At 40.1% G+C, this 23,095-nt stretch overlaps 1 protein-coding gene across 1 annotated transcript in view; it reads right to left on the bottom strand.

Annotated features, from left to right (window-relative positions):
* osbpl10a (oxysterol binding protein-like 10a) overlaps positions 1-23,095 on the bottom strand; it is a 98,922-nt gene that overhangs the window by 30,013 nt on the left and 45,814 nt on the right. The window contains exons 5-7 of the mRNA XM_006788040.3: positions 21,624-21,821; positions 7,958-8,189; positions 2,921-3,051 (exon numbers count right to left, since the gene is read on the bottom strand). Of these exons, the coding sequence (XP_006788103.2) occupies positions 2,921-3,051; positions 7,958-8,189; positions 21,624-21,821 (561 nt within the window). The remainder of the gene's footprint in view (positions 1-2,920; positions 3,052-7,957; positions 8,190-21,623; positions 21,822-23,095) is intronic.

The raw sequence follows: 23,095 nt of genomic DNA, 5'->3' as shown, positions 1-23,095 counted from the left end.
CATGACCAGGACGAAAACCGCATTGTTCCTCCTGTATCCGAGGTTAGACTAACGGACGGACTCTTCTCTCCAGCACCCTGGCATAGACTATCCCAGGAGGCTGGGACTACACAGCGAAAGCAAAATCTGTGTTAGCATTATGAAGGGTCCTTGAAAACTTTGCTCCCAATGTAGGGGGTCCCTGGACATTCCAGCGCAAGAGAAACATTCTGACATTCCACAAATGGCATTACAAGGAATTTAATATGAAATCAATGAAGAGAAAATGGGGGAAACAGCTTTTGCTTTTGTCTGTGGTCATTCTCGTAAACTGCTTTAACTTTAGTGATAATAAAAAAATCTGCATAAATAAAACGTTAAGGGGTTCACAGCAAACATAATCAAATTAAAATGATTTCTTTTGGGTGGAACTTGTTGTTAAAAGTCAATGTTTTAACTAAATTACAGAAACTGATGCGCTAATATCTCACTCCAGTGTCCCCTCTTTCTCTCCACCAGACTCACACTGCATTTACATCACAGTCACCTGCCCCCTGCCCCCTCCCATTTCCTGTTACTGAAACAGGTTGGTCCAGACACACATTCCTCCGGGGATTGGCTCAGTACACTGTGTGACCCACTTATTTGACAGCACTTCTTTTAAAATTGTCAGATGAGTGGAGTGCTCCCTCTTCCAGCCAGGAAGAGCAAACACGATAGAGTGTGGCAGAAATTCTCAAGTGAGGCCACTGGCCCCTGAGTTTCAGCTTAAGTATATTTTGTATTTGTATCTATCATCACCACAGCAAGTAATTTCAGCTTACAGAGCACTAAAAGGCAAATTTTTCATAAAAATGAACATGAAAAAAATGCATCTTTTGGCGACTTCAAGAAGGCCTGACATCAACCACTTGAGACTTTGTTGCATATTTAATGCCACAGAGTGTTTTTGTCTACATAAGCTTTGTCTTTATTTATGCAAGTTCAATAAAGAAAAGCTTATAAAAAGAAGGAAATCAATCAAATATCACCTTAAAATTAACTTAAGTGTTTGCAGAATTAAAACTGGCTTCATAATTTGATAGGTCAACAAGGCTAAGATAAAGAAAAAAGCTCAGCTAGTTAACACATGAGGTTGCACTGCATCATCACCATTACATATTAAAGGTCAAGCAACAGATAGGCCAAACTCTGTTTTATCCTTCTTTTTGACTCTATTGGCAACCGCAATTTACAAAATAAACATGATGTTGTTTTGAATAAGACACGAAACTAGCAATGGAGACCATATAGTCATCAGGAAAGAGTTTACTCACATCATAGACAACGCTACGGTCACTTTAGCGGTCGCCAATTACCTCAACAACAGTTTGTGACCATGGCAGGACAAAAATACCTGCAACCTTGTGCAATGAATTTGTCATCTCGTTGCCTTTGAAATGGTTGTTTCAAACACATGGACCAGGTTTGCAGAGACGGTCTTCAAAGCAACTTTGGTGCATCAACACAGCAATAAAATGGCATCAAAACTGAGTTAGTCTGCAACCAGTTTGCTACGAGTTTGAGATTAAAAGGCTTCAAGTCAGAAATTACATAAAATCTGTTGGTGATAAACTCCTAATCTGTAGCGCTGCAAATACACAGAAATGCACATTAACTACTTACATCAGAGTCTGAGCAGAACCTAACAGATATGAAAGAGACCAGAACTGACCACTAGAGACCGGTCTAAAACCTTCTGGCAACCACCAGTTGTGGGAGAACAATTAGTATTCCCTGAGTGGTTGCAAGTGGCTGCTGAGCGTGAGTCACATAGGCCTAAAGACAAGTAAGTGACCACCTGTGTGTTCCCCAACTGGTTGGCAAAAACCTCATTGTGACCACTTTAGGATATTCGTACAGTCTTAGTAATTGATGGAGTGTTTACATTAAAAAAATACATGCAACTGTGGGAATATGCTAGCATTCAAAGCAATTATTAGCAGGTTTGTGGTGCATTATCTGTTTTTTGCATCCTATTTCATCCAACAAGAGCCAGAAACCTCCAGGAATCACTGCCAGCCACTCTTGGAAAACACATTTTTCCCAACCAATAAGTGGTTGTATCACATCCATTATGTTGGACATTTCTTGAGTAATGTGCGCACAATGTCACGTGAGAAATCTATATCCATCTTTTAAATCTGTTCACACCATATCAAGGCACCTGCTCCACTGACACTGCACATTATTTTAGCATAAAGTTAACCACATGACTCCAAGTGTTACAGATATATTTTCTGTGTCCTCCATGCTAGTAGTTTGCACATCCTTGCACTCTGCTGCTTTCTTTTTAATTTCTTTCAATACAAAAAAAACAAAAACAAAAAACTGTTCACAGTTTCAATAATATTAACAAAATTTCACACAAGCTTCTTAACTCGCAGTACCTGCCTTTGCTTTCTTTTTCTAGTGTCTCTGTTATCCAGGTCAAACTCCTCATAACTTGGCAATAAAACTGAATGTGATTCAGGAACATGAAGCAGAGCATAGCAGTGGAATATGATACCCTGTAGATGTATTTTTTTTTTTTACAGTTTAATTACAGGAAGTGACCTTTGCTGTATGCCATGCTCACTGTGCTTCCTGCTCATAGCTACACGCACACAATCCAATAAATGCAAAATGCAGCAAAGGACGAAAAAATACACTAAAATTCACTTTGCATGATAAGCCTGAACTTTAGGGCCAAAGGAGAAAATGTAAATAGATTTTCTTTGTACCCATCCAACCAAATCCTATTAACAAGCAGCTGTACAGTGATCTGGATGAAACACACTGCAGTTAGAAATCATACAGACTGTTTGTGCAGCCCTTTAGCATCCAAGCCAAGCTAGCAGAGGTCAGAGAGACGGGCCGAATACTGACGCGATAATTGACAGTGTGGCGTGATGTTTCTCACCTCAGCACCATGGGGCAGAATCCTTTTCCTGAGGGCCGGGGAGGGCTCGGTTGACTGCAAAGGAGTCAGACCCCCGTTCTTCAGTTGCTCCCCCGAGGGCGACTTTGGTACAGTCCACACAGGAGCACCATCTGAAAAACGACAAGTTATTGTTGTTGAAAGAATCAAAGGGGGATCTGGGTGACAACCAAGATTAGCCTCTCCTTTTTATATATATGTGACATTCAATATAAAGGTGTGTGTGTGACTGATGGAAGTGACAAACCAGGAAGGTGTGTGCAAGTGTGTCCTTGCATGAATCTACGCGAATTTAATATTTGTTCAGTGTTATAGCCTGCCTTGTATTGATTCACATAATCAAACATACAGAAGCGACTAGAATGGAGATTAAATTTGATTCCCGTCCCAAAAAGATCAAAGGCTCAATAAAGAAGAAGAAAAGAAATCAATCAACCAATTTCTTTCCACTTACTGCAGTGATTGTGCATTTAATAATAAATCATACCCAAAAATGCTCAACCTTTACTGTCTTCACCTTCTGGGCTTTTGCTGTCAGAGACGATCATCCAACTCAAGGATCTTTTGTTGAAGGCGCAGTTGTTAAATGTCAGCGTTGTCAGAACTGACCCATTTTTAGGGATTTTATAACTCGTTCAAAATGTTAAGAAACTTTAATTAAAAAGCCACACCTGCACACGTTGTACACAAATAAGCACAACATGGATGCTTGAGATTAAATGAGCACTGATTTGATTTAAAATCAGTATTTTCATGCATCGTCTTTAAATGTTACATCAGCACCTGCTTCATTGTAATTTAATCAAATTCTGCTTTACGAAGCAAAATAATTTAGTGGTTCCCACACTGGAGTTCATGAAAAAGACTTGCAGGTAAACCAAAAGCAGAAGCCAAACCTGCACCAACAAACAAAATGAAGGCAGTAAAATATAACAAGGCTCATTTCAGTCTCTCAAAATATTAGTTTCTGAGCTAATGTGAACAAATTAGGAGCTCACAAGGCAACGTGTTCCTTATTTATTTTCAGCATTAATGACACCTTAGGTATTTTTATCTAAGAAGCAGGGGGGAAAGGCAGAAAAACTGAAGTGAAACAGCTGATTAAACAGGACATTTTCTCAGCTATACTTCATTTACTCTGGCCTGAATCCTTTAATTAATTTGTGAACTTGTAGTTTTTTTGTAATGGTTTGTCAACGCTGAGAATGTTCGGTCCACTTATTTACCAGACGTGTCAGCAGGCAACAAAAGGTGCCGCGCTCCTACAGGGTGGATTTACATTTATTTACTGCAGTTTGTTTATCTGCACGTCTATAGTACTCACACCTAGAAGCTGGGTTAGATCAAGGTCGAATCAAGTTCTCAACGTAAATGGAAAAATAAAGCAGGGTTTTATTTTAAACAGCTGGCGCAGATGCGGGTGAAAAGTCCTCAAAATCACGACAGGAGTCAAAGGTTAGATCACAACGAGGCTCCTCACTGGATGTGTGCAGAAACGTCCAAACTACATCCTCAGACTTTAAATACAGTCGCTACTTTTGAAGGGCTTCCGATGCAGTCCTCGAACAACCCAGTATTTGATGAAGGCCTAAGTGTCTTTATCAGTAAAATAAAAATGATCAATTTTTAAGCTGTGAGATTCAAATGTTAAAAGCTGCTAATACACAGCAGAGAAATGGATCCCATTTCAAAGTACTGTTAATGGTGCAACACCAGAGATCCGTCTCATATCCACTCTCTGCACTAAAATTAGGTTAAATATCTAATGCACCAAGAGGCTGCTCTTTGATATCCATTAGTGAGAAGCTAACTGTGCTGATACAGGTTGGCATTCTGCTGGGCCCAGAGGGTCTGTCTCTGGAAAAAGTGCTGAAATAGCCCTCAGGCCAGGTTCTACTTTGGTCAACTGAACAGTTTGACTGGCAGGAACCTGAAAGTGCGAGGAAACTACCTCCAGTGATACTGGGCTCCTGTAAACCGGAGACATAAGGGCAGCCAGCTCCGCCTGAGGGCAAGATTTGTTATTGAGCTGTGAATAAAGTGAAATTGAGTGTTTTTGTGTGTGCACTTTTTGAAAAGGTTATTGAAGATGGCGATGGCTTTTATCAGTATTAAATTTTAACGTAATTAATTAATAATTATTATTCATTTAAAACTTCTGAAGTTTTGTGTTTTTTTCTTCATTAATGGGTTTTTACAATTAAATACTTTCTCCAAGATGTCACAATGAAGCACCAGAAGCAGAGCTACTCAGTGAGCTGGGGCATGTCGCGGGCCATTGGAGAGAGGCATGCAGGTGTGTTATCAGAGATCAAACAGTGGCGACACAAACATTCATGCAGAAGATGTTTCCAATGGCTTTATCTTCCATTTCTGGGCCGTGACATCAATTCAGACTTCCCGATGATGTTGTCACATCAGAATTTCCCCCTACAAGTTCCTCCTTTCACCTTTTTTAAATAAGACTTTCAGCTCTCACTTATATTTAGATGGACTGGTGTTTTTCTTTACTAAATTCTTTGCTAAGCTTGAAGGGGACTGGTTTGCAAAGGTTTGGAAATTTCCTTTATGGATTTTCAGTTCCTTAAAGGAAAATGCTGCTTGTGTGCAGGGGAAAGAGGAGTAGGGTGGGTGGGGCTTCAAGCTCTTTGTGACCCTGACTGAGCGGCGGGAAGGAGGGGATCCAGAAAGAGCTAGAGCAAGCAGCAAAGATCCTCTGTGATATCAGCCGATAATAATGCTGTCTGGTGTGTGACTGGCAGGTTTATGTTGGGTTTGTGGCTCAAAAGCAAGTTGCTTTGGTTTGGTTTAAAAGTACGGGAGCCTGGAGGGACCAACGTGCCAGCCAAACTCAGTCCAACCTCATGCTTGGCTCTCTGCAAGAGTTATCTTGCCCATGCAGTGGCAATGCTTTCGTCTGTGGGCATAACAATACCATTCAACCAGCCAGCCACTCCCTTTATCAGCTGCTTTTTAACAAGATACTCAGGTAGCCATCCATGCTTGAGAGCCAAGCTATGCTAACGACCGAGGATCCTAACAAAAACGAACTCCTCACTGAGGTGTGGCGGGTACATGCCGGAAGCAGGGAGCAGCTGGACCCCCGCGGGACTTATCAGCCAGGATGCGGAAGGAAAGAGGTCTGTACTTGCGGCCCGGTGGTCCCACTCCACACCACCCCCTGTCTGACGAACAGGTACAGGGCAAGGTGAATGCTGGCGCAAAAAGAAGACCAACAAACTGTGAGGACTGGAAGATTCAGGATACGATCCAAACCCAAACGACCTTCCCAAAGTTACAGGTACAAGTGGGAAAACAACTTTATGGCTCAAACACTCCGATGAATAATCCACAGGGCGTAAATGATGGATCGGAAAATGTTACAGTTTGCTCGCAGGAGGACAGCGGTTCAGATTTACAGCAGTTACAGCAGATTTCAAAATCCCTAGAAGCTAAAAATATTCAACTCTTCAGTATCCATATTCAGTTTATGGATTTTTTTTTTTTTCTAAAAGCAGGAATGAATATCATCTCAGCCTGTCTGCTTCACATCCCTCTCGCTTGTGCTAAAGCAGTTAAAGCCTCTATTCATTACTAGCAAGAGCTGTATTGGACAGCACTCTACTCCATCAGTGTGAGAGCTTCCTGCTCTGAGAGATTATTATACACATAAATGTAGCCACTATGAACTCCTCTAAAGGCCCAGCAGTCAACTTAAACTCGCGTTCTTTCTGAACACACCTTCGGTTTACCACAAGCAACCTCTCAAAGAAAAACTAATTCATGCTAATTGTCTGTGATTTAAATCTTTAGTCTTACAAAACAGCATAAACCCTCCCCAAACAAGTCTACAGCAGAATTTTACTTATTTATATTTCCAGTAATATTTCTTTTACCAATAAACTGCCAAATGCAGTACCTCCAAGGCAATATTTCAACACAGATGTATTTTTAGTGGCTTATTAGCAGCCAATTGCCAATAATAGGAAGGAACTGTTGATTTGTCGACAGAAGTATATCCCCAGATTGTGCCCTAGCTTATGAATAGTTGGTGTGATCCATCCTGCTGTGACTGCAAACAGAATACATCTGCCACTGCCACTTGTTGTTCTTTTTTTCCCCAATCCTAGGGGCAACGACTGTTTGGTACTCAACAGGTTTTTAGAGGAGTATTACTTTACATCAACCCCTCTCCTCTCCTGGAGAAAACCTTTATCATGCTATTGTTTTATAGAAACCCAGAAAGTATAAATAGATTACAGATATTCCTCTTCGCTTGGAAAATAGGATTAGACTCCTACATTTGATGGACTTCAATTTCCTTCATCCTTCATCCTCCTTTATCCTTTCCGTTGGTATATTTTTATTATTATATACCCATATAACCACCCTCAGTCTGTAAACGGTTTTAAATAGAAACAACTTTATTGGATCCATTATGATCTGGCACAAAGAGGGTTAAACATGGCAGAGGTCTAACAATATAGGCACCAGTGTGGATTCCTTTGGCAAAGACTTGAACCTTTGAGATGTTGAAGTGCATAGTATAAGGTTTAAACTCATTCACACATACACCCTGATTTTTTCCCCCTCACATGCATATAGGGTGACAATCTGAAATGTCTGCACCAGCTCTGTAAACAATATTTTCTGTTAAAATCATTGCCATACGCGCTCCTTCATGCGTTTACTTGGCACGACCATTCTGAGGACTGCTGGCATTTCAATGCAACTGAGGACATTGAAGAAGACATAAAAATGAATGGAAGCGATACAGAACAACGCTTATGAGAAAAGACAACAATTTAACACACAAATGCAACATTCAACAACACTTGCTGCAAAGGTTTAAGTTCATGGCACCCATCAGGCAGGGACAAGAGGCGCAGTCTAGCTGACACAGCTGAGCCTTGCCGCTGGGTTCGGGAGATGGAGACTGAAAAGACAAGGGGGATGTGGGGCATGAAGGGGTCGGGGGCTCCAGCAGAAGCACTGGAACGGGGCCCGTGGCGGACTCACCGGAGGGTGCTCCGTGGGAGGCGTGGTTGCGCTGGGACTGAGGTGGAACCTGGCTGCGGCTCTGAGTCTGTTGGAGGATGTTCAGGCACTCGCCCAGGCAGCTCAGTGTGGCAGCCGACGTAGCTTTGAGCAGGAGCAGGTCCTGATCCAGACAGGAGAGCGGCCCTTTGGTGGGCAGGGAGTCGATGGACTGGACAAGGTTCTTCTGTTGGCCCTCTGCTTGGGACATAACCTGTGGACGCACAGTGAGACATGACATTAATAAAAATAATCATACAATCAACCGTCACGTTACTATAATTTCCAACAGATTTGGGTGTATATAAACTGAAATTACGCCCACTGTAATACAGCCCCAATCAAAAGTTTAAGACCAGATGAAAAATGGCAAAAAATCATATTTTGCATGGTTGGATCTTTACAAGGTTCAAAGTAGAGCTTCAACATAAAACAGGAAGAAATGTGAATGAGACAAAATATTTTTTGAGCATGCAATTTATTGAAAACAACACTTGGACTGAAACAGGCTGTTTTACAGCTCATCAAAAGTTTAGGACCACATCTAAAAAAAAAACCTGTAAACACCCCCAAAACAGAAATCAAAGTCCCAAACATGAACTCAGTAATGAGTAGCTCCACCGTTATTGTTGATCACTTCAAAAATTCACTGCGGCATGCTTGATGCAAGCATTTCCATGAGGTGAGTGGGAACATTTCTCCAAGTGGTGAAGACGGCTGCATGAAGGGCATCTACTGTCTGCAACTGTTGTCTATTTTTGTAAACTTCCCTTGCCATCCATCCCAAAAGGTTCTCAGCTGAATTTAGATCAGTGGAACACACAGATTGGTCCAAAAGAGTGATGTTATTCTCCTGGAATAAGTGCCTTTTCCTGCTGGCATTGTGTACTGTAGTGTTGTCCCGTTGAAAAATCCAGTTGTTACCACACAGACGAGGGACCCTCTCAGTCATGAGGTATGTTGCAACATCTGGACTAAGCGTGCGGCCGTTTGACACCCCTGCACCTCCTGAAGCTCCGTTGTTCAAGGAGACAAGGCCTTTGAAGACGTTTTTTGTTTTTGAAGCCTTTCAGTCTCAGTCTGATGATTATGGCGCTGCAGTCGGCACCAGTAATGGCCTTAATTTGGGTCAAGGATCGTCCAGTGTCTTGACGGACAGCCAACTGGATCCTCCAGCTCAGTACTGGTGAAATTTGTTTGGTCTTCCACTTCACTTTTTTGTTCCATAACCCTCAGGATCATTTAAGAAATTCCGAATTACTGTCTTACTGCGTCCCACCTCAGCAGTGATGGCGCGCTGCGAGAGACCTCGCTTATGCAGTTCAACAACCCGACAACATTCAAAGAGGAAACGTTTTTTTGCCTTTGCTATTAGAACATCATAACAGTGTGACTACCTGACAGAAAATGACAATGAATCCACATTTTTGCACAGATTTGGGCTTATAAAGGAAACTTATGATCAGCTGTAAAACAGCCTGTTTCAGTTAAACCGTTGTTTTCAATAAATTGTATGCTCAAAACATTTTTGTATTTGTATCACTCCCATTTCTTCTTGTTGCATATTGAAACTACTTGGAACCTTGTTAAGATCCAAAATATGATTTTTTTGCCATTTCTCAAGCGGTCTTAAACTTTTGATCAGGACTGTACTTCACACATATTTTAATGTACAGATTGTTACTTTTTGAGGCACTTGATGAAAACGTGCTGATAATATTTGACATTTTTATTCTCTTAAAACTAAATCTCTACTCTGCCATTCATTAATAACTCAGTCGAACTGGAGTAAAAAGGAGAGTAAAAGCAGGACGGCACCTACTGTATGGGCACCTATGCTATTCTGCAGGTACAGCCCTGCAGCAACTACGTCACTATTTGTGGAGGAATTTCTAATTCAGATATATGAAGTTCTTTTTACACTCTGAATGTAAGCAGTCCATGTTAACGTCTGTGTAGACGGCAACAAATTTGCAATTTAGCACATTTAATCACCACATTATCACAAACAGATTGCATGTAATTGTCAACTTGACCAATTTAATCGCAGACTGACAGCAGATTGAATCCACCTCTGCCGCTTTATCACCACCTTGATGTATCAAAGTAACTTTGAACACCGCGACTGTGATTGGTTGCAGACCTGGATCTGATTTTTGAAGCAACAATTTTAAATGAAACAAAGCTGCATTTAAAATAGATGCTGCAGTTAATTGTGACGTGTATTTAGCCTGTATCAACAATTCATGCTCAATTTGCCGCTTTTTAACTAATGTTTGATTAAGAAAAAGAAATTAGGAAATTGTTTGTCCATCTTAACAGTCAAAACTGTTGAACTATTGACCTGTTTTTGCATTTTAGGGACATTTAAACCTAAAAGCATAGAATGAGGGAATAAGTATAGGAGAGAATGTATCTTCATCCTAGAGTGGACAACTGACTCATGAATTACCGAGCTAATTAGTTCCAGCTATGCTGACTCACTGTGGAAAGAGCAAATCTTTAAAAGTAAGATCAGTTTGTTTGTTTCTTTAAAGACCGAGCAGGATCCTAGCATCACTTTTGGGCTACAGGCCACATTAAAGCTTACTTTTGAGCATTAGAGACACTCTAATCCGAATGCACACTTTTAGAAAATGGCTTGCAGCATCTTTAAATGTTATCATGTTGGATTAACTGAGGACAGTATTTGAAGTCTGTTTGCACAGGTTATGTTCACAAACCAAACCAAAAATGTCAAATGCACGCATAAAGAAACAGAAATGAATGTGGCTCATCTTTCATCATCTTATACAACAACTTTACTGGCATGTTGGTGGTGATACCACTTAGCATTAATTCTAGTGGTATAACCTCAGTCTTGACTACTGGAAACAAGCAATCTACACAACCTGCTCCAAGGCAAGAGTGCCAAAAGAAGAAACTGCAAAAACTCATCAAAGCAGAAAGGTTCTCCTCCGTGCTCCCACAGACACACCGAGTATTTCTTACTTACTGAAATTATCTCTGTATGAGTCACCTATCAGAGTCTAAATGCATCACAAAAGAAAAAAGACTAACCGCTTCTCGCTTCCAGTGTAATAAGCTTCTCTCATGGCTAATGAATCTGGGTTGTTTATCACGCTGGAAATGTTGTATTCATTAATATTGAATGGCTTCACAAACACTCGTCCTCTGCGTACACTTCTACAGCACATCTGTCTCCATGCATCAGTACACAGAGCTATTCTGGAGTCACTGAAAAGCTGTTGCAGTGAGGACGATGTGGCAAAGAGATTCACAGGAAGGAATTTCATCCAGAAAATGCACAGTCGTTTTCCAATTATTCAGCTATGCTGACGTTCTCAGGGAGAAGGATGTCATCTATTGAATGCTTGTTATAAATAGATTCTTAGTGTATGGTATCACTGATATCATCTCTGCTTCACTGTGTCTGTCAAACAATCACAACTTACTCTTACTTGAAACAGGATTTGATTTTATTTTCCAGCTAAAATCCTTCACACTGTCACACTCTGTGACACATTACTGTAATCACAGGACATTATTTAAGGCTTTTCTACATTACCTTGTGACAGAAATCCTCATACCACAATATCATGGTTGACATTTTTCCTGTATAAGTGGTGGGTTCAACATGACCAGTCTGTTTTAGCATGAGAGCAAGCATGCACAATAATATCAAGTGAAATCATAAAGTGATTTATGCCATTTATGCACTCAGTGGGAGTCTCTTTCTGCCACATGTACTTGCACATGTCAAAACACTGACTCTTAAACCTAAATTGGGTGATTTCATCTAATTAAAAATCAAACATTTGTCACTTTTTGATGAAAATTATGCCACATTTAAGGGTATTTCAAGGGATGAAGGAAGGAGTGTTTTTAGATATTTTCTTTTAAAACTTATTATCTAGAAAACGTTTTCAACTAAGTCCTATTAATAGTATGTATTTGCGGGAGGTAAGGATCTGGTGCAGTGGCCCTTTGAACATGATGAATATGAATATCAACAGTTAAATTTAGGTGAATCATTCCACAAATATTGACTTTTTGTTTTTTGACAGAGCAAGTTTCTGTTAATATTATATCCAAAATTTGTGGTAATGTTCCCTTTCATTTCTCTCATATTTTAAAATCTTCAGTTGTGTACAGCAGCCAAAGATTATGTTGGCAAGCAGAGCAAGGTGTTTTAATTCAGAGCATGCTGATTATATGTGACAAAGAAAAAGAGGATGTGCACTGGTTTGGATTGTTGTGTATAGACTTTGTCTATGAAAAGCTGTGAATAAAACATAAGCCATCTACCTGCAGGTCACCAAATGTGCTTCCAGAGCTCAGACATCCAAATCTTTCAGGGACTCCAAGCATCTGCTATTCTGTGTTAAATTGAGAGTCCAGAGTCATAATTCATAGACTCGTTGTACCAAATAAAACCTACTTTGAGCTGCTCCCTTAACCTGTGGTCACCACAGCAGGTAGTTTCACATGTTTGATTTGGAGTTTTACCCCGGATGTCCTTCCTGATGCAACCCCAAAGGGGATTTGTGTCCCCAGCAAGAATCAATTAGAAAAAAGACGCAGCTGAAGACATTTTCTAAACAATGGCTTTTTAATATGGCAGCTCAAAAGCTGATGGTTGAAAGCAGGTTCCTCGTCATGCTCGTGATCTGGTGCTTTGATACAATCACCATACAGTGATGATCCTCAACATGGAAGCCACATTAGTTTGACACAGAAGTTGATGTTTGTTCTCTGTGTTGAAGTCACAGATGCGCACATCGGTCTGAACGGGAGCAGCAGTGCAAAAACTAAAGAGGTGCACACCACTGTCATTTTATTTCTTTAAGGAGGACTTAGGATCTTTCCTACTCCATTAAAAAGCAAAACATGAAAATTATAACTGCAAGTAAAAAAAAGTTACTGTGGCTATTTCGTTTCCTTTTTGAGAGAAAAAAAGAATTTTTTGCATTTCCTTTTTTTGCTGCTCATCAGCTAACATGTATCATGGAAGTGGATAATCTATGATTGGCATATGCTGGATGACATAATGGCTAGCAGAGCAAAGCCAACTGTCTCTCTCTCATTTGTATCTGATCTGATTCTGAGCTAACAGCAGTGTTGTTACAAAGAAAACTACTTTTTCTGTCCATCAGGAAACAGACACAGCCTGCATTTTGTTTGGTTTCGGCTTTAGCCCAAACATTCGATATGATACAAAAGATGAATGCTCAGCACATATGCAGCATGGCAGAAAAGCAGAGGTTTGGAGGCGTAATTACATCTGTGTTGCACTAATATTGCCAGAAAGCCGAACATGCCTGAGGGTCTACATTCACTAGAGGGGCCTTTAGGAGGTGGCAATGAAGTTGGAGAGCAAATGTGTTGCTATGCAACCTAAAGTAACTCAGAAAAAGCATACCATGCTCAAAAATAACACAGCTCACTGGGTTTTATTGTCCACAGGAAAAAATGCAGCCACATTTATTTAGGTAAAAAAAAAAAAAAGACCTGTTTACACACAAAAGGAAAATAAGATAAAAGCAGATAAAGGAAAAATTTAAAGAGAAAAAAGAGACCGCAGGGTGAAATAATATTTAAATATATCAGAATATCTGACACAGCGTGATGAAGTTATAAAAAACAATAATAAAAAGCAAAGTTAAAACTTAAATGTCTCAAATGTTTCTCAAATGTCTGCTAGTGTTAGTGGTCACCTTCGAGGCCCACTCAAATAATTAATTATTTTCACAAATTACACAAAAGGGAAATTTAAAAAGAATTATTTCAACAACCACTGCTTTCTGTATGTAAATAGCATCAAAGCTAATATGTTTATTAGCTTTTATAAGCAGGTAAAAAATAAAAAAAATAAATAAAAAAAATCAGAGAGCTTTCAATAATGGCACCTTCCCCCGCCACACACAGAAAGAGACAGACAGACAGACAGACAGAGAGACAGACAGAGTGCTCTCAGGAGCCAAGAGGACCAGCGATGCTTCCAGAAATAGCATAACCCCAATGATCCAGCTCTACCACGGCAGTGTAAGTGCCCAGTGGTGCTGCTGCACCGACAGCCGAGGCGTTTGATGAGTTCACATCAGCCAGCTGTGACAAGCTGGCTTTGGAGAGACAGTTATGTGGTCTGACTGCCACCGTCACGCATTCAGCGAAGGAACAGATGGATGGAAGGTGACAACGTGACAATGGCCCGAACATTCAACCGAAACCTCGTCGATACATCAGGATAGCAATTACTGCTGTCAGCGTGATAAAGATTTTTAGAAAATACTGAACTGTACTGAGAAACTGACCAGACACAGAAGCTCCCCAGCACTGAGACGTTTTAAGAATCATATTTAAAAACACACATTTACAGCAGATTATTAGTAACTTTATTTAAATAGGTTATGTTAGCGGCATTAATTGTTTATATTTCAAATGTGTAATGAATGACAGTATAATATGGCATGTATAGCAACTTGTATGTGTTTGTGTGGTTATAAAGCACAAATAACCTCAATATTCAAACATATGAAAATTCTGCAAGTTTGAATGACACTATTTTACTTATCACAGTGATTTGTATAATATCAGAGTCAATGTAATAACCAGGTTCTGATATATGAAATGTGTCCACATAAATATTCAAGCTATGATAACAACTGGCGAACATAATAATATGGAATTAGTAGAAGACCAAACAGAAATGAGCCATCTGTTTGTCCTTTCATGAATTCAGCACAACACTGCCAATTTACAGCAGCCAACTCGGCCTTTGAACTGACCTGCAAGTTCACAAGCTACAAATGATCTCATCTCTGGAACAAACAACATTCACATTCAGTGATCACATACGGGTGAGAGGGATGACGTTTTTCAGGTTCAGCTTGTGAGCTTGGAGAGCAAGGGGCATCCACGCACAGAAAGTGTTGTGAAAAAGCATTTGCCCCATTCTTGACTTCTTATTTTCTGCACTCTTACATGTCTCAGATCAAACAACTTTTAATATTAGACATAGATTTTTGCAAAGCCAAAGCATTTCAGTCTGCTCTGAGTCCGGAGGTTGACTAGTCCACTCGTTGGTGTGTTTTACATTATTGTTGTGCTGCATAACCCAAGCGCCGTTGAGCTTCAGTGTACAGACTGATGGTTGGATAGTCTCCTTCAGGATTTCTTGGTAGACAGCAGAAGGTCCAGAAGCAGCCCCACACCATCACACTACCACCACCATGTTTGACTGTTAGTATAATGTTCTTTGTTCGTACTGTTCAAACCTGCCAAAACATTCAGCTTGGGTCTCATCAGACCACAGAATATTTTTCCAAAAGTCTTGGAAAAATATCAAGACTTTTTTGGCAAATACAAACTTTTCCATGGACGCTATTTTTAGCCCACTCCCTTTCTTATTGTTGAATCATGAATTCCAATCCTTAGCTGATGCATGCGAGGCCTGCCGATGTTATTCTGCGTTCTTTTGTGAGCTCCTGGATTAGTCACCGATGAAATAAATTTGGTAGGTTGGCCACTCCTGGGAAAGTTCACCACTGTCACAAGTTTTCTCCATTTGTGGATGATGGCTCTTACCGTGGTTCACTGGAGTCCCAAAGACGTTGAAATGGCTTTATAACAATTTTCAAGCTAAAAGATGTCAATGATTTCTCAGCTGTTCTCAGGCTTTGTGAGATTATTTAGCCTACTTCACTTTGTAACACAGGTTTTATTTAAGTGATTTATTATCAGGCCTGTGAAACTGAACTCATCTTCCGTAAAATGTGCTCACAATTAATTCATGATTCAACAAAGGGTCCAGGAAGGTTTGATAGCTTGTGAGAGAGGGTTTGTGTGCCTTAGTGAACAAGGTCAGGGGCAATTTGCCCCTTGTAAGGTCTTCCACTTCAAACTAGTTCCAGGTAAAGGACCAATCCAAGCGTGATTCACATTATGGTGGAAAAAAGCTGTGATACAGAGCCTTACAGGAAGCAAAAGAGTGGTGTTTATGAATATTATCAGCTGTAGTAACCAGAAAATAAATTGGATGCACAACAAAACATCCCAGATGCTGCTGTTTGATCATAAATCCACTATGTAATCAGCATGCAGCAGCTTTCTGGCCTCTACGGTGTGTAGTTGTGTATAAATCACAGCACAAGCAGACTCCTGTACTATCAGCTCCAGTGTACTGGCCTGTTACGAATAAAGGATGGAAAACAACAAAAGACAAGAGGAAGAAGGGAAGGCAGGAGGAGAAGTGGAAGAGAAGACATGAAGAGAGATGGAGAGGAGCTAAATAATGGTAGATATGAATCAGGTCACAGAAAGAAGCAACCTAATTCTTCCGGACCAAAAGAATGTGAAGCCTTACAGAGGATGAATCATGCATCACAGAGGCCCTTGTTTTCTGTCTGTGGAGGAAAGGCGGGCACCAGAGGAATGTTTGTTTTGCTTAATGATCACACCATCTGCTTGTTATTTACTCAAACTGTCCCTGGTTCATTCTGAGGAGAGACACTCTGCTCCTGAGAGGTGAGAAATGATCCTGCACTCATACTGATCACTAGCTTCTTCTTTTTCTGTCACAGAGTGAATCCTTTAGGCGTGATATTCTTAGCATGGGGAGACAGACGCACAGCGTGGCACATCTTGAATGGGGAATTTAACAAGTCGAAGTCAGCCAGGTCTTCAGCGAGCAAGAAAGGCTTAAAAGAAAGATCTCCACATGAAACATTGATGCTCCTCCAAAGAGTGTCTTCAGACCCGCATGCAGGGGAAACTGTTGAGTTAAACGGCAGGCTTTAATACACCGTTTAGTGTTGGGCGGCACAGTGACTCAAGGTTAACAGATGCTCCAGTGAAATGTCAATTACACGACAAGTTATTAGGCAAAAAAACCCAAAAAAAACCCATCTCCTCTTTGGTAGGCGTCACATAAAGCTCCTTTGTCCCAGCTCAAAGCAGACAGTAAATGAACTGTCTTTGTCATTCTGGTCCAAAGCTCAGAAATCCACAGGTGAAAGATTGTCTCCTTATCCCTGTCAACCCAAAACAGTAGCCGATTCATGACTGAAATAATCATTTAAAGTTAAAAATAGCAAACATCTGAAGGTCCCCGCTTTTCAGATCTTTCACATTTTTGCAGATTGTCATTTTCTTGACCAATTACTGACAGCATAAACAAATAAAAATGTACTTTTTTAAAGCAAAATTGTCTTTTCATAATAAAACAAACTTCACAATTTTCCCCAAATGCAGTAACTTACAGGATCTTCTGACATCAAAATAAAACAAAAAAACTGCTCTGCTTCTGTAAAGACGTGCGAAAAATGAATTGAAAATGAACTGAATGAACAACATACGTCATACAACAAAAAAATATCAGATACTTCCAATGCATCAATTTCCAGTAGGCTTAGAACTTCTCCTTTTCACTTTTTCACTCATCTCCATAATTTTCCTGTACCTGCTTTGATCCTTTGCTCATACCGAGGCTGCAAGCTTGTAGCTGGTTCCGAGGTTTATTGTTGTGCACGCTTCTGTGGCAGTCCTGCTGCGTTTTACTTGCAAATGTTGCGAATTCATTCATGAAGGGCTTCCACACTGACAGTTTTGCGACACTGCGTGTGTGTTGTTAATGAATAAATATGCTGGATATCAGCAGATTCCAGTTCATGGAGGAAGGAAATGTATATTTCTGAAAAGATGTGAGGTGAGAAACAATGCCAAAAGCCGATCAACAGACTGGTGACCTGGCCAGGTTGTACCCCACCTGTCCCAGTACTACAGCTGAGACAGACTCCAGTGCGCCCACAAAGTCGACTGAAAAATCGATGGACAGACATAATTTGCCCCAATTTTCGGGCTGAAAAAACCCATTTATGGTTTGTTTTAACAAATTTCCAAAGGCGCTGTGCCATATCAGATTCCCCGACTTGCATATGCTCACCTGGATCAGCTCTACGTAAATTGAGCAGTGCAAACCAAATGCATTGCATGGCTGATTACACAGACTACTTAATGGGAAGTGCACTCACGTAATGCTCAGTCGGTTTGTCACTACACACTTTCACATACAATTGCTTGCACCACAATTAGGGAATGAATAACGCAACAAAAAAAAGAGTGAAAATTAAAATATTCAATCATTTTTGAGGACTTAATTTAGGTTTGCATAATTAAAAGACAAAAACATATCACAAAGTGTCTTATAAAGATAAACAAACATTTTCTGACATGGCTGGCATGACTTCATACCTGTCAGCCTCTCTTTCCATTCTCAGTACCAACAGTTTACATGGGCAGAAGTATTTTACATTTAGAAAGCCTCTTGTCTCTCTTTGTCCATGTTTCCTCCTGTCATCATCTCTCCATAATTTAGCGACCAGATGCACAGCTGCTTGGCAATAATCCGAAAAGAACATTTTGTCTCTAAACAAAGAAGGGGTGAAAGCAAAACCGCAGCAGCAAAAGGCTGTATAGTTCACCAGCCAAGCATACAATCATGTCTTCATTGTGTCTATTAGTTTTGCTTTACCAACTTCACTTCAAGCCTAATGTTGTGCAATTAATCAATTTAAATCAGCTGCCGACAAGCCTATTAAGAAGTGATGGGAGAAAAGAAGGGGAAAAAAAACAATCTTCTCTGGAAAGATAAGCGGGAAAGAGTGAACGACCGTTCTGAGAGTACAGAGATGTAGCACATGGGGACAAAGTGGTAACTAGAACTGACAGGACTGGTGAATGAGGCGGGGAGAATTAATGAGGATTTGAACTTCAAACTACAGCAAAAGTTACCGGAAATGTCAAGTGAGGAGATTTTTTAATTAACTTACGCTGTGCTTCCAAGTTTTAACTCACAGAAATCATAAAACTGTTTAAACGTAGCGTTAGTACAGTACACATTTTCAGGGATGAACAGGGCAACACTGCGTGGAATATCAACGGTTTACAGTTTAGTCTTTTCTATAGCTTTTTTTTTTGCAAATTGATGATTGCACAAACTGCTTCTGTCACCAGCCACGTTAATCAGTATTGATATATATGCAATAAAAATGCCAACCATGCTGAACTTACAGTAAAGTGTAAGCACACTGCAGTCAGTGTCAGGCCTGCCAAGATGCCAGAAATATCTGCTGAACTCACTGCACCAGTGTCTCACCTGAGACTTTTACAATCTCTGAAGACAAAGGTCACAGAAAATATAGCACAGCTTTTAAAAAATAAAAAAAAAAAATATTTATTTTTTGCTTTTATTTTGACAGGATAGGAAAGTAGATGAGGAAAAAGTCAAGAGAGGGGGGAGATAACACATAGGAAATGGCCTGAATTGGTCTCAAACCCAGGCCTTGCAATGGACTTTCAGGCTATAGATCGCCTTTTTACCTGAAGTTTGGGTGAAATAAGTAGAAAAGACAACCAACAACTAGTCTGTATTAATTAAAAACTGGAAAACGTTCCAGTTAATCAGAATTCCAGGCTCAGGGGGGGAATTCAGATTTTAGGGGATAGTTGGAAGAAGCTGGTTTCATCGTGGTATGTTTGCTCACGTGAAGCACAATCTCAGCTTATCCAATACAAGTTGCTTCACAGAAATTACTGGACTCCCAGTAAGCTAGTCAGGTTGAAGCTTGCTGACGATGACACCTGTTGGAAATGCCAGGAGGAAGCCGGGACCCTAGTTCATATGTTGTATGCATGCCGTAAAAATGATTATTTGTGGGACAATTATATTGTAAATTATATTTGAGGCTTCACAGTATAAAGGGTGAAGAATATAAAATGATATTATATAAAACAAGCTTCATTTAAATGCCCATTTGGGGAGGTATTTGCCTGTGATGAGGGGTTTTTGACCACTGGAAAGAATTCCTGTGCAATTCTCAAATCCCAACACCTTGATGCTCAACATGGATGATTCTGTGCATCAGTCAAATGTTATTACTTCACTCTTCTCTGCAACTGGCTGCTAGACCAGCAACCAAGCATCAGCACCAAGAAAGAGTAGCCCGCAGATCAGTAATACCACATATTTTCACAATACCCTCATCTGACAGCCGGGGAGTCCAAACCTGCCCACGCACTGCTAACACGTTACCACCGCTGAACCATAATTTCCTCCTCATCCACCCTGCTCCATGTCTTTACGCCACTTTTAAACACGTATATCTTCACTTTGATATAAATCGCATCAGCTTTTCATACGTCAAAGTAGACAGCGTGCTCTTTTCAATGTCCAGCTCACAATGAACACTCTGGCTCCTTCTTATAAAAGTCGCAATAACAATTGATGAGAAAACAAAACAAGCGGCTGAATTATCTATTAGCTTCAACGTAGCTATAGCCTTATAGCCTTTATATACAGTGCTTTGTATCTGTGTCCATGCTGTTGTTTCTTGGAATGCTACCCATCTACTTCTCTCAGTCTCTACTGCAGGAGAACACAAATCTCTCTATATATGCTCAACTATTCACAAAGCATAATTTTAATCAGCTGCACAGTTATGCAAGACACTGTGGGTAAAATAAATAAAATCTATAACTATTTACATGGAAGAAGCTGTAAGAAATAAATGTTTGATATTTCTGCCTTTACTGTAATATGGATTTATTTGCAATTACACAATTTCTAAATATTAAATTGCTAAATCTATGTGCTTGAAGATTGCTTGAGATTCCCTGTTGTCTGATTTAATCAGATCAAGAAAAAAGCTAAGAAATTATCAGTTTTTCTTAAAAAAAAAAAAAAAAATCCCCTTAACAGCAATAAAATGAAGGAAAAAATAAATCTCTGAACACTCGTGTTTGTCTACTGTGATGTGATGCATTATACATCACTTGCTGTACTGTCCCGTCTCGTGTGCGCCATGGCGCTCTGTTGTTGTTAAGCTTGAATGAAGCTGTGACGAGCATTAATGTTAAAGTGACCCACATCCGAATGACAGACCTCTGCTACTTCAACAGAGCGTTACACCGCAGAGGGGCTTTAGTTTTTCAAAGTAAAACATTTCTGCTAATGGACACAAAAATACTAAAATTAAATATAATTACTAGATAACCAATCTGTAAAAACCTTTGAAAACAGCCTCTTATGAGTCAGACTATAGAAAGTATTTCCTTAGGTGGAATACCAAATCCTGTCTTTGGAAAACACTGCTCACTGCTGGCATTAATAAAAAAGCCATTACAGAGAATTAGTACAAAACTGTGCTGGATACCCTCAAGCAGTGGACAGACACAGCTGAATAATCTTTATAATGAAAAAGATGTTAAGGAGTGACCATCTCCAGTAAAAACAGAGAAAAGAACTGCCGAGATTACAGTGGAAGAGGAGGAAGAGGAGGTTTCCTTCCCGCGATTCTCTTGTGTCAGACAGAAACTGACACAAACACGCCATGATAGGTTACGCTCTTGTCGGGTTCTCTGTTTATTTATGTAATTTATCAATTAATAGATAACATTTTCCGGAAAAATAAAACTATTCTTTAATATAGTTCTTGTAATATATAATTAAAGCCAGTTTCTTACAAGGGAAAAATTCAGAAAGAAAGTGTACTGAAGAAGGAAACTGCATTCAATAAATCTAAAAGGTGAAAACACATGCGCACTCATAAGTCAAAAGGCGCGTTGTTACTGCTACCACTTCTCCACCCACCTCTTTGACCTCCAGCAGCTGGCCTGGGTATTGACTCTTGGCTCGTCGAGCTGCAGCTGGAGATTTGTGGTGAGTGATCGTGACGATGTTGCTGGGTGTGGCGGGGTGACCCAGGTGCCTCGGAGATCCCGGGGATGAAGTTGGTGTTAGGTGGGGTAGGAGGGAGAAACTACGGGTCCGACCAGAGGAAGAGGAGCCCTGGAAGATGGGATTTAAAGATGACAGGAACATGATGATGTAAAGGAAAAAGTAAAGGAAAATTAAAAAAAAAAAAAATCTATACATAATGATTAAAAAATAAATAAATAAGGGTTTAGTAAGATGTATTCACTATTACACATAAATGGAGAGTAGTTTTATGTTTATGAGCTTCATGCTAATGTTAATGTTGTGCGTTTTATTATGATGTCACTTAGTGACACGGATCCGTCACTTCCAACTCATCACAACCAACGCCTTAAAACCTTTAAACTCACTGGGTAAGTCCTGGTAAATGAACTGTTACTTAAACCGTACTAATCTTACTGAGCACTACACGGCACTTTCATCCAGTGACACACAATCGTACAATGATTTGTGCTACAGTCACGTGCCTCTTTCAATTTAAGATATTACATATCAGGACATAATGGAAGAAAAATGAACTGGTCTTGAAGTTAGGTAAATACAAGCTCATATGAACAACAACACATGACGTATTAAAGCATATTATTTATTTGTAAAATTTAGTTGCAAGAGCAGTGTGTGAAGTACACCCTTACTGCTCACTTAGGAACTAAGGGAGTAAGTAGCAGCCGGGCACTGCTAATCAACTGCACTTAACTGATGAGACTCTACAGGCCGCAGTATGTTAAACGTTCATGGCAGAACTATTTGGAAAATCAGCAAGCGTTTTCTCTCTAAAATGAGCATGACAGCAAAGCCAAAAAAGCCAAGACTCTCCTTAAGACAGATGAGACCAAAGTGGAGATATTTGCTCACATTTGCACAGCAAAAACCAAACACAGCATACCAACTGTCAGGCACGGTGTTGGAGAGGTGATGGTTGGGGCCTGTTTTGCAGCCACAGGATCTGAACACCTTGCGGTCAACGAGAAAACTTGGAAACATACCAAAGTATTTCACAGTCAAATATGAAGCCATCAGTCTGGCAGGTAAATCTGGCCTGAAAGTGGTCATAGCCCCTATTTACCAATATGTGAAAACACAAATTTACCATTGGATTTATGGGATATGTGCCAAACTCCTGTTCTGTTCTAACCACCATGTGTACGTTAATAAATCAATTGCAAGGGAAAACCCTGCAGGCGAGAGTCCAACTGAAGAAAATGAAACAAATGTGTCCAAAGAGGAAGCCAGAAAACCTCCAGATTAAATGATGGCGGTTTGGACATCAGTCAAAGTCAAGTGCTTAATCCAATCAACTGCAGTGGGACCTAAAGAGAGCTGTGCATAGACGGATGCCTGCAAAC

The sequence above is a fragment of the Neolamprologus brichardi genome, chromosome 22, assembly GCF_056152115.1.
Source record: "Neolamprologus brichardi isolate AB-2024 chromosome 22, ASM5615211v1, whole genome shotgun sequence".
NCBI classification, from domain to species: Eukaryota; Metazoa; Chordata; class Actinopteri; order Cichliformes; family Cichlidae; genus Neolamprologus; species Neolamprologus brichardi.
Note: the sequence above shows the minus strand (reverse complement) of the source record. Positions and strands in the feature narration are given on the sequence as shown.